Genomic DNA, 12,672 nt, shown 5'->3' on the forward strand with positions numbered 1-12,672 from the left:
AAATAGACCGTTATAAATATATAACCTCATGCTAACCATAAAACAAAAACCTATAGCAGATACATAAAATACAATGATAAGGATATCTAAGCATAACAATAAAGGAAGCCATCAAACCACCAAGGAGGAAAGCAAGAGGAGAAAAAAGGAACAAAGGAACTACAAATCAGCCAGAAAACAATTAACAAAACGGCAATAAGCACATACCTATCAATAATCAGTGTACATGTAAATACAGAGAATTCTCCAATTAAAAGACAGAATGGCTGAATAAGCTGTCTACAAGAGATTCACCTACAGACATAAGGACACAGACTGAAAGTGAAGGGATGAAAAAAGATATTCCATACAAAGGACAACCAAAGCTAAGTGGGCATACTTACGCCTTTATCAGACAACACAGACTAAAATAAAGACTGTATAAAAAGCCAAAGAAAAAGAAAAGCATTACATAATGATAAAAAGTAATTAAAAAAATAGTCCACCCAACAGAAGATATAACATTTATAAATATTTAGGCACCCAATGTAGGAAAAAATAAATATATAAAAGCACACCTCAACAAACATAAGGGAGAAAAAAAGTATCAGTACAGTAATAGCAGGGGACTTTAATATTCTACTTTCACCAATAAACAGATGATCCAGCCATAAAATTAATAAGGAAATATCACCTTAAACTATATATCAGACTAGATGGACTTAACAGATGTATACAGAAAAAAAAAAAAGAATACACTTTCTTGTCATGACAACATGGAAATTCTCTAGGACAGATCACATATTAGAGCATAAGAAAAGCCTTAATAAATTTAAGGATACCAAAATCACATCAAGCAACTGTTCCAACCAAACTAGAAATCAATTATAAGAAAACTGCAAAATTCACAAATATGTGAAGATTAAACAACATGGTACTTGGCAACCAATGGGTCAATCAAGAAATCAAGAGGAAACAGAAAATACCTTGACACAAATGAAAAGAAAAATACAGCCTACCGGGCACCTGGGTGGCTCAGAGGGTTAAGCCTCTGCCTTCGGCTCAGGTCATGGTCTCAGGGTCCTGGGATCGAGTCCCACATCGGGCTCTCTGCTCAGCAGGGAGCCTGCTTCCTCCTTTCTCTCTCTCTGCCTGCCTCTCTACCTGCTTGTGATCTCTGTCTGTCAAATAAATAAATAAAATCTTTAAAAAAAAAATACAGCCTACCAAAACTTACAGGTTACAGCAAAAGCAGTTCTAAAAGAGAAGGTCACAGAGATAAATGCCTACATCAAGAAACAAGATACATATCAAATAATCTAACTTCACACCTCAAGGAACTACAAAAAGAACAAATGAAGGATAAAGTTAGTAGAAGGAAAAAAAAACCAAGAATAATGAAATAGGTAATAAAAAGACAATAGAAAATATCAATGAAATCAAGAACCGGTTCTTTGATAAGAAAAATGAAATTGACAAACAGGTAGCTAAAGTCACCAAGAAAAAAAAGAGAGAACTCAAATAAAATAAGAAATGAAAGAAGACTTGTTAATTTTAGCCATTCTGACTGGTGTGAGGTGATATCTCATTGTGGTTTTGATTTGTATTTCCCTGATGCCGAGTGATATGGAGCAGCACTTTTTCATGTGTCTGTTGGCCATCTGGATGTCTTTTTTGCAGAAATGTCTGTTCATGTCTTCTGCCTATTTCTTGACTGGATTATTTGTTCCTTGGTGTTGAGTTTGCTAAGTTCTTTATAGATTTTGGACACTAGCCCTTTATCTGATATGTCGTTTGCAAATATCTTCTCCCATTCTGTCAGTTGTCTTTTGGTTTTGTTAACTGTTTCTTTTGCTGCTCAAAAGCTTTTGATTTTTTTTTTCTCTAGCTTCCTTTCTAGTCTTTTTTTTTTAATTTTTTATTTTTTATAAACATATATTTTTATCCCCAGGGGTACAGGTCTGTGAATCACCGGGTTTACACACTTCACAGCACTCACCAAAGCACATACCCTCCCCAATGTCCATAACCCCACCCCCCTTCTCCCAACCCCCTCCCCCCAGCAACCCTCAGTTTGTTTTGTGAGATTAAGAGTCACTTATGGTTTGTCTCCCTCCCAATTCCATCTTGTTTCATTGATTCTTCTACCCACTTAAGCCCCCATGTTGCATCACCACTTCCTCATATCAGGGAGATCATATGATAGTTGTCTTTCTCTAAAAGCTTTTGATCTTGCTGAAATCCTGATAGTTCATTTTTGCCCTTGCTTCCCTTGCCTTTGGCAATGTTCCTAGGAAGATGATGCTGCAGCTGAGGTAGAAGAGATTGCTGTCTGTGTTCTCTTCAAGGATTTTGATGGATTCCTTTCTCACATTGAGGTCCTTCATCCATTTTGAGTCTATTTTCATGTGTGGTGTAAGGAAATGGTCCAATTTCATTTTTCTGCATGTGGCTGTCCAATTTTCCCAACACCAATTATTGAAGAAGCTGTCTTTTTTCCATTGGACATTCTTTCCTGCTTTGTTGAAGATTAGTTGACCATAGAGTTGAGGGTCTATTTCTGGGCTCTCTAATCTGTTCCATTGATCTATGTGTCTGTTTTTGTGCCAGTACCATGCTGTCTTGATGATGACAGCTTTGTAATAGAGTTTGAAGTCCAGAATTGTGATGCCACCAACTTTGGCTTTCTTTTTCAATATTCCTTTGGCTATTCGAGGTCTTTTCTAGTTCCATATAAATGTTAGAATTATTTGTTACATTTCTTTGAAAAAGATGGATGGTACTTTGATAGGAATTGCATTAAATGTGTAAATTATTTTAGGTAGCACAGACATTTTCACAATATTTATTTTTCCAATCCAGGAGCATGGAACATTTTTCCATTTCTTTGTGTCTTCCTCAATTTCTTTCATGAGTACTTTATAGTTTTCTGAGTATAGATTCTTTGCCTCTTTTGCTAGGTTTATTCCTAGGTATCTTATGGTGTTGGGTGCAATTGTAAATGGGATTGACTCCTTAATTTCTCTTTCTTCTGTCTTGTTGGTGTAGAGAAATGCAACTGATTTCTGTGCATTGATTTTATACCCTGACACTTTACTGAATTCCTGTACAAGTTCTAGCAGTTTTGGAGTGGAGTCTTTTGGGTTTTCCACATAGAAGTCCTGAGGCTAGGACTTCTAGTACTATGTTGAATAGCAGTGGTGATAATGGACATCCCTGCTGTGTTCCTGACCTTAGCGGAAAAGCTTTCAGATGTTAGCGAGGATGCAGAGAAAGGGAACCCTCCTACACTGTTGGTGGGAATGCAAGCTGGTGCAACCATTCTGGAAAACAGTGTGGAGGTTCCTCAAAAAACTGAAAATAGAGCTACCCTATGACCCAGCAATTGCACTACTGGGTATATATCCTAAAGATACAAACATGGTGCTCTGAAGGGACACGTGCACCCGAATGTTTATGGCAGCAATGTCCACAATAGCCAAACTATGGAAAGAACCTAGATGTCCATCAACAGATGAATAGATAAAGAAGATGTGGTATATATACACAATGGAATACTATGCAGCCATCAAAAGAAATGAAATCTTGCCATTTGCGATGACGTGGATGGAACTAGAGGGTATCATTCTTAGCGAAATAAGTCAAGTGGAGAAAGACAACTATCATATGATCTCTCTGATATGAGGAAGTGGTGATGCAACATGGAGGGTTAAGTCGGTAGGAGAAGAATAAAGAAACAAGATTGGATTGGGAGGGAGACAAACCTTAAGTGACTCTTAATCTCACAAAACAAACTGAGGGTTGCTGGGGGGAGGGGATTTCAGAGAAGAGGGGTGGGGTTATGGACCTTGGGAAAGGTATGTGCTATGGTGAGTGCTGTGAAGTGTGTAAACCTGGCAATTCACAGATCTGTACCCCTGGGGATAAAAATATACTATATGTTTATAAAAAATAAAAAATTTTTTAAATAAATAAATAAATAAATTTTTTTAAAAAGAAATGAAAGAAGAGCTATTATAACTGATATTACAGAAATACAAAAATTGTAAGAAACTACTACGAACAATTATACACCAACAAACTATACAACCCAGAAGAAATGGACAAATTCCTAGAAACATACAACTTTCCAAAACTGAATGAGAAAGAAACAGAAAATATGAAAAGGAGATTTAATCAGTAATAAAAACCTCCCCGCCTGGGTGATTCAGTAGGTTAAGCATCTCTCTTCAGCTCAGGTCATGATCCCAGGGTCCTAGGATCATGACCACATCAGATTCCTTACTCAGTCCCTCTCCTTCTGCCTGTCACTCCCCCTTTGCGCTCTGTCAAATAAATAAATAAAACCATTAAAAAAAAAAAAATCAGAAACAGATGGCTTCACTGTTGAATTCTGCTAAACATTCAAAGGAGAATTAATACCAACCCTTCTCAAACTCTACCAAAAAACTGAGGAGGAGAGAACACTTCCTAATTCATTTTATGAGACCATAATTACTGATCTCAAAGCAAGATAATGACACCAGAAGAGGAAAAAAAATAGTTACAGGCCAATTTCCCTAACTAACATATACACCAAAATCCTCAGAAATTAGCAAACTGATTTTGTCAATACATTAAAAGGGTGCTACTTCATGATCAATTGGGATTTAGTCCCAGGGACACAAGGATAGTTCAATACCCACAAACCAATCAATATAATATACAAAATGAAAAATAAAATCATAATATAAAATAAAAAGAAAAAATAAAATCATAATATAAAATAAAATAAAAATTAAAATCATAATATAAAATAAAATAAAAATCATATGATAATTTCAATAGATGCAGAAAAAGCATCTGACAAAATTCAACATCCATTTAAGATAAAAGTTCTCAACAAAGCAGGTATAGACAGAATGCACTTCCAAGATAATAAAGGCCATATATGACAAGCTCACAGCTAACACTGACTTAACACTGAAAAGCTGGAAGCTTTCCTTCGAAAATTAGGAACAAGACAAGGATGCTCACTCTGACCAATTTTATTCAACATAGTATTAGAAATCCTAACCAGAACATTTAGACAAGCAAAAAAAACAAAGATATCCAAAATGGAAAGAAAAAAATAAAACTGTCATTATTTGCAAATGATATGATACATAGAAAATCCTAAAGTCCACAAAAAAAAAAAGAAAGAAAAACTGTTAGAGTTAATAAATTCAGTAAAGTAGCAGGATACACAATAAGGAGGGCACTTAATGTAATGAGCACTGGGTGTTAAATTATATGCAACTGATGTATCACTAAATTCTACCTCTGAAACTAATAATACATTTTATGCTAATTAATTGGCTTTGACTTTTTAAAAAATTAATTTTAGAAAAGCAGAATACAATTATCAATACACAAAAATCCTAGTCACTTCTATAAACTAATAATGAACTATCACAGAAAACAATCCCATTTATAACTACAACAAGAAGAACAAAATACCTAAGAATAAATTGAACAATGAAGGTCAAAGACCTGTAAAAAGTATAAGACAACGATGAAAAAAATTAAAGATGGTAACATGGAAAGATAATCCATGCTCATGGACTGGAAGAATTAATATTGTCAAAATGTCCACACTACTCAAAGCAATCTACAGATTCAAAATCCCTATCAAAATTTCAGTGGCATTTTTCACAGAAATAGAATGATCCTAATATTTATATGGAACCATAAAAGACCAAACAGCCAAAGCTATCTTGAGAAAAAAGAACAAAGCTAGAGGTATCACACCCCCTAATTTCAAACTATAATACTATGGTAATCAAAACAGTATGGCACTGGCATAAAAACACACAAATCAATGGAACAGAATAGAAAGTCCAGAAATAAACCCACACATGTATGGTCAATTAATTTACAACAAAGGAGCCAAGAATATACAATGGGGAAAGGATAGTCTCTTTAGTAAATCTTATTGGAAAAACTGGACAGACACATCCAAAAGAATGAAACTGGACCACTATCTTATATCACACACAAAAACTGACTCAAATGGCTTAAAAACTTGAACATAAGACCTGAAATCATAAAAATCCTAGAATTCAACATTGATGGTAAGCTTCCTGACACAAATCTTAGCAATGATTTTTTTCAATCTGATACCAAAAGCAAGAGTAAACAAGTGGGACTCAACAAACTAAAAAGCTTCTGCAGAGCAAAGGAAACCATCAATAAAACGAAAAGGCAACCTACCAAATGGGAGAAAATATTTGCAAATGATGTATCTGATAAGGGATAAAAGGTTAACATCCAAAATACATTAAAAAAAAAATTCTAAAACTCAATAGCAAAAAAAAAAAAAAAATCCAATTAAAAATGAGAAGGGAAGGGCACCTGGGTGGCTCAATTGGTTAAGCCACCTGATCCTTTGGCTCAGGTCATGAACCTGGAATCCCAGGATCAAGTCCCAGGTCAGGCTCCCTGCTCAGTGGGGAATCTGCTTCTCCCTCTGACCCTACCCCCCTCTTATGCTCTCTCTCAAATAAATAAATAAGATTTTTGTTTTTTAAGATTTATTTATTTATTTATTTGACAGAGAGATCACAAGTAGACAGAGAGGCAGGCAGAGAGAGAGAGAAGCAGGCTCCCCGCCGAGCAGAGAGCCCGACATGGGACCCGATCCCAGGACACCGAGACCATGACCCGAGCCAAAGGCAGCGGACCAACCCACTGAGCCAACCAGGCGCCCCAGTAAGATATTTTTTAAATTTTTTTTTAAAAAAAAGAGGAACTAAATAAACTAAGATACTATATATCTGTACCTATATCTATTATACCTCATTTTTAAAAAAGGAAAAATGAGAGTCACAGGCATCTGTGTAATGTAACAAAAGATCTAACATTCTTCCCTTTGAATTTTGGGTTGTTAAAGAAGGGGTGGGGTTGAAAACTTCCCAAATTCAACAAGATGTAAATCTACAAATCCAAGAAGGTGAGCAAATCTGAACAGGATGAAATCAAAGAAATCCAAATAAAGACACAGCATAATTAAACTAAAAACAAAGAAAATATCTTAAAAGCAGCCAGAGAAAAACACTTTAAATATGGTAGAGTAACAATTCATGTAACAGCAAATTTTTCATCAGAAACCCTGGAGGACTAGTGAAAGCAACAAAATATTTTTGAAGTGATGAAAAAAGAATCATCAACCTAGAATCCTAAATCTAGCAAAAATGTCCTTTAGGAATGAAAGGAAAATCAAATATTCTCAAGTAAAGGAAAACTAAGAAAATACATCATCAGTAGACCCACACTAAAAGAATGGCTAAAGGAAGTTCTCTAAACAGAATGGCAACAATAAAAGGAAAACCTTGGAGCTCAGGAAGGAAGAACACTGTAAGTAACACAGGGGTGAATACAATAGGCTTTTCTTCATCCCTTGACTTTTCTAAATTATATCTGAAGCTTTAGCAAAAAATGCTAAATGTGGTTATAAACATATGCAACAAAAATATTTAGGGAAATCTCTTGAGCAGAAAAGAATAGAGATTAAGAATAAGATTTCCATGTGTCAACCAAACTGGTTAAATGACACAACCAGCAAAATGTGCTTAGTTATGTATATATAATGTATTTGACAAATCACTAAAAAGGCTACATCAAAAAAATAAACTTAAAAACACTACAGATAAATCAAAATGGAATTCTAAAAATAGTCAAGTAAACCAGAGGGAGGCAGTATAAACAACACAAAAATGAAAAAAACAGAGCAAACAGAAAACAAAACAGCAGTCTTAAACTCTAATTTATCAAAAATTACATGAAATTCAATGCAAACAGTCTAAATATTCCAATTAAAAGACAGACATTGGTAGAGTGGACTAAAAACATATGACCCAACTATATGCTATCTACAAGAAAGTGACTTCAAATAGGCAAAATAAAAGTAAATGCATAAAGGGGTGCCTAGGTGGCTCAGTTGGTTAAGCACAGACTCTTGATCTCAGCTCAGGTCTTGATTTCAGGGTCATGAGTTTCAAGCCTTGTGCTAAGCTCCATGCTGGGTGCGGAGCCTACTTTAAAAAAAAAAAAAAAAGTAAATGGATAGAATTAACAAAAAGCATACAAGCAAAAATCAAAGGAAAGCAAGAATGGGTATATTAATGTCAAATAAAGCAGATGTCAGAGCAAAGATAATTACCAGGAATATAAAGCAATATTAAAAATAAGAAAATGGTCAATCCACCAATAAGACATAACAACTCTAAATGTACGTGCACCAAACAGCAAAAGATGTGACAAAAAAAAACAACAACTATATAGTCTTAGAGTTGGAGACCTAACATTTCTCTCAACAGCTGACAGAACAAGCGAATAAGGAGACAGAAAATTAGCAAGGTTATAAAAAAACACAACACCATAACCAACAGGATCTAATCAACATTTAGAACACTCCAGCCAACAGCAGAATATACAACCATTCAGATTGTGTATACACAAATACACAAATATCAAAACAGATCATATCCTGGGCACAAAACAAACCTCAACAAATTTAAAATAAGTGAAATCATACAGAGTATGTTCTCCGAAACAATGAAAAGAAACTAGAACTCAGTAACAGAAAATACTGAGAAAATTACCAAACTCTTGGGAACTAAACAATACACTCTTAAATAATCCATGGGTCAGAGAAAGAGGAAGATCAAAAAAATACGGACCTGAATAAAAAGGCAAATAGAATACATTAGAATGTGTGTGGCAGGGGAAGCTAAAGCAATCATGAGAGAAATGCATAGTACTAAATGGGTCACTTGAAAAGTGGGAAACTTTCAAATCAATAAATATAAGCTCCCATCTCAGCAATCTAAGAAAAAAAACTAGCAAAATAAACCAAAAAGTTAGCAGAAAGATGGAAATAATTCAGAGCAGAAACTATGAGAATGAAAATGGAAAAATAGAGAAAAATCAATGAGACAAAGAACTGATTCCTGCAAAAGATCAATAGAACTGTTATACCTCTACGCAGGACTGACAAAACACAAAAAAAAAGAATAAACATAAATTACCAATATCAAGAAAGAAACAGGATCTACATATAATTAGAAGATACTAGGGAAAAACTCCACACATATAAATTATACAACTTAGACAAAATGGACTGATTCTTTAAAAAATACAAACTACCTCAATTCAGCAAATATGAAACAGATCATTTAAATTGCTGTACAACTATTGAGAAACCTGAATTCATAATTTTAAGAATCCCAAAAGGTAAATCATAAGGTCCGTATTGCTTCACTGGAGAATGTTACCAAACATTAAAATAGAATTAATACAGATTCTAAACAAATGCTTCTGGAAAAAAGAAAAAGAGCTACTTCACAATTCATTTTAAGAGACTAGTATTAGCATGATATCAAAACCAGAGACAGTACAACAAAAAAAAAGTACAGAATATTTTTCTCGGGGCGCCTGGGTGGCTCAGTGGGTTAAGCCGCTGCCTTCGGCTCAGGTCATGATCTCAGAGTACTGGGATGGAGCCCTGCATCGGGCTCTCTGCTAGGCAGGGAGCCTGCTTCCCCCTCTCTCTCTGCCTGCCTCTCTGCCTACTTGTGATCTCGCTCTGTCAAATAAATAAATAAAATATTAAAAAAAAAAAAATATTGTTCTCATGAATATAGGCACAAAATCCTTATCAAAATATTCATAAGTAGAATTAAGCAACATATAAAAAGAATTATACATCATGACCAAGAGGTTTATTCCATGATTGCAAAGCTGATTTAACAGTCAAAAACCAGACCCTTCATATTAATAAAACTAAATGGAAAAAAAAATCATCAAGTGTACATCAAGTGATGTACAAAAAGCATTTGACAAAGTTCAACACTTACTCTTGATAAAACCTCTGAGGAAACCAGAATAGATACGAACTTCCTCACCTTTATAAAAAGCATCTACAAAAACTTACGTTAATGTTATACTTAACAATGAAAAGACTGACTATTTTCCCCCTAAGATAGGAATAAAGTAAGGTTATTCTCCCACTCTTAAAGAACATAGTAAAGAAGTTCTAGCCAGAGCAGTAAGGCAAAAAAAAAATTGAATAGAAGGCAAATGGATTGAAAAGGGAGAAATAAACTGTCTATACAGAAAATTTTTTTTAAAAATTTCCTAGTCAATTCAGCAAGGTTGCAGGACACAAGACAAACATAAAAAAAAACTGTATTTCTATATACTAGAAATGAACACATAGGTATTAAATTACCAAAAAGTTATTTAAATATTTTTTAATTTAACAATTTATATGGAAAGGCAAAGGAACTAGAATTGCTAGAACAATAATGTAAAAAGAAGAAAATGGGAAGAACCAACCTATCCAATTTCAAGACTTACTCTTAGCTATAATAATAAAGACTGTGGTGTGGGCAGAGAGATACGTGGATTACTAGAACAGAAATGAGAAATAGAACACACAAGTATACCCAACTTATTCTTGACAAAGGTGCAGAAGTATTTCCATAGTAGAAAGTTAGCCTGATTCAAAAAAAAAAAAAAATGGTGTTGGAGTAGTTATTGTAAGCATACAAAAAAAACCTTGACCTAAACCTTACATTGCACACAAAATTTAACTCAAATGAACAGGAACATATATGAAAAACATAAAACTACAAACTTTTAGGAAAAAGCACAGGGCAAAATCTTCAGGCTCTAGGGCTAGGCAAAGAGGAGGAGGAAGAAGCAGGGGAAGGGGAGGAAGAAGAAAAAGAAGGAGGAAGAGGAAGAAGCAAAGTCCACACTGAAGTTTATCAAAATTTTACAATTGCTGCGCTTAAGACACTGCTGAGAGGATGAAAAGATGGGCTATGAACTGAGAGAAATTATTTGCAAACCATATCCAAGACAAAGGACTACTATCTGGAATATATGCAGAACCCCCAAAACACAAGATAAAGAAAAAGAAAAATCTAACTAGAAAATGGGCAAAAGACATGAACACTGAAGAGATACAGAGGTAAAGAGCCACAGGATATACCCCAAATTAAAACCACAATGAGGTATCACCACACACTTAACAGAATGGCTAGAATTTTTTAAAAAGTGACAACGCCAAATGATGAATAGGACACAGAGAAACAGAATCATTCATAAGTTGCCAGTAGGGATATAATCTGATGTAGTCACTGTGGATAAATTCACCAGGTCCTTAAAAACTTAAACAGAGAACTACCACATGATCCAGCAACTCTACACCTGGGTATATACACAAATAACTGAAAGCAGAACTTGTGTATACTTACACTCATAGCAGCATTATTCAAAATAACTAAAAGGTGGGGGCGCCTGGGTGACTCAGTGGGTTAAAGCCTCTGCCTTCTGCTCAGGTCATAATCCCAGGGTCCTGGGATTGAGCCCCACAAGAGGCTCTCTGCTCAGTGGGAAGCCTGCTTCCCTTCCTCTGTCTCTGCCTGCCTCTCTGTCTACTTCTGAACTCTGTCTGTCAAATAAATAAATAAAATCTTTTTTAAAAAATTAGCTAAAAGGTGGAAGCAACATAAATGCCCATCCATGGATGAATGGATAAACAAAATGCAATATATACATATTATGGAATACTATTCAGTTTTTTTGTTTTTTGTTTCTTGTTTTTTTACTATTCATTTTTTAAAAGGAAGGAAATTCTGACACATACTACAACATGGACAAGACTTGAAGACATTAGGCTAAATAATGAAATAAGCCAGACATAAAAAGACAAATACTCTATCACTGCACTTACACCAAGTAACTAGACTAGTGAGAATTCTAAAAACAGAAAGTAAAATTGTAGTCTCCAGGGGCTGAGTAGAGAAGAAAAGAGGAGTTACCATTTAGTAAGTACAGAGTTTCATTTTGGAAAGATGAAAAGGTTTTGGAAGTGGATGGTGATGGTGATTACAAAACAAGGTGAACATCTTAAATGTCCTTGAATTGTATACATAAAAATAATTGAAATGGTAAATTGTAGGTCATGTAGAGTTTACCATAATATCAAAAGATTTTCAGTTAAATTTTTAAGAAGTCCATAACAACAACAAAAAAAATTCATTTATGGTATCTAGAAAAGAAGTGCCAGATCAAGCTTTTCAAAGTATTAGAATCTCAGTTTGTAATACCTGGTTGCTTGCCCCATACCCAGCTCTCTAGGATTAATTTGGCCCTACATGCAGGTGCAGGAGTTTCTTCTTCATCTTTTTTCTCTTTGTCATTCAGATCTTCTTTCTTTGTTCCACTTTGAGTATCAACACCATCATCTGGAAAATCAAAAATTTTTAAAAATCTATTAAATTCCTTTTCAGAACGTAACATCCACTCATCAGTCTCTTCGCAAATATCCCTCCTAGAAATGGAAAGGTTAAGTTACAATATACATTATTAGTTGAATATTTGATGATTAAAAGAAAACAATATGAGTCATCACCACAAAGGTACAGTGTGATTTATGAAGTAATGAATAGTTTAGTGGCCCTTTAATAAAGAAATCAATATATCATTCAAATTCTTCTTTGAAGCAGGTCTCCTAAAGTATTCCATTAATTTCCTATTACATTTCACTACTAACAAACTTGGTCTTTGATATTACCTAACTGAATTTCATATGAACTGCTTTTATCCAGTGATCCCCAATTGCGGAATCCAAAAGAGAGGAGGATGTGAAAGGGTAGCATGATT

At 34.6% G+C, this 12,672-nt stretch overlaps 1 protein-coding gene across 5 annotated transcripts in view; it reads right to left on the reverse strand.

The window, feature by feature from the left end:
* The window catches only part of HERC2 (HECT and RLD domain containing E3 ubiquitin protein ligase 2), a 239,496-nt gene that overhangs the window by 187,511 nt on the left and 39,313 nt on the right, over positions 1-12,672 (reverse strand). For all 5 annotated transcript variants that reach the window (XM_059371738.1, XM_059371740.1, XM_059371741.1 and 2 more), the window contains exon 4: positions 12,117-12,254. In XM_059371738.1, coding sequence (XP_059227721.1) covers positions 12,117-12,254 — 138 coding nt within the window. The remainder of the gene's footprint in view (positions 1-12,116; positions 12,255-12,672) is intronic.

Source organism: Mustela nigripes, chromosome 13, assembly GCF_022355385.1.
Source record: "Mustela nigripes isolate SB6536 chromosome 13, MUSNIG.SB6536, whole genome shotgun sequence".
NCBI lineage: Eukaryota > Metazoa > Chordata > Mammalia > Carnivora > Mustelidae > Mustela > Mustela nigripes.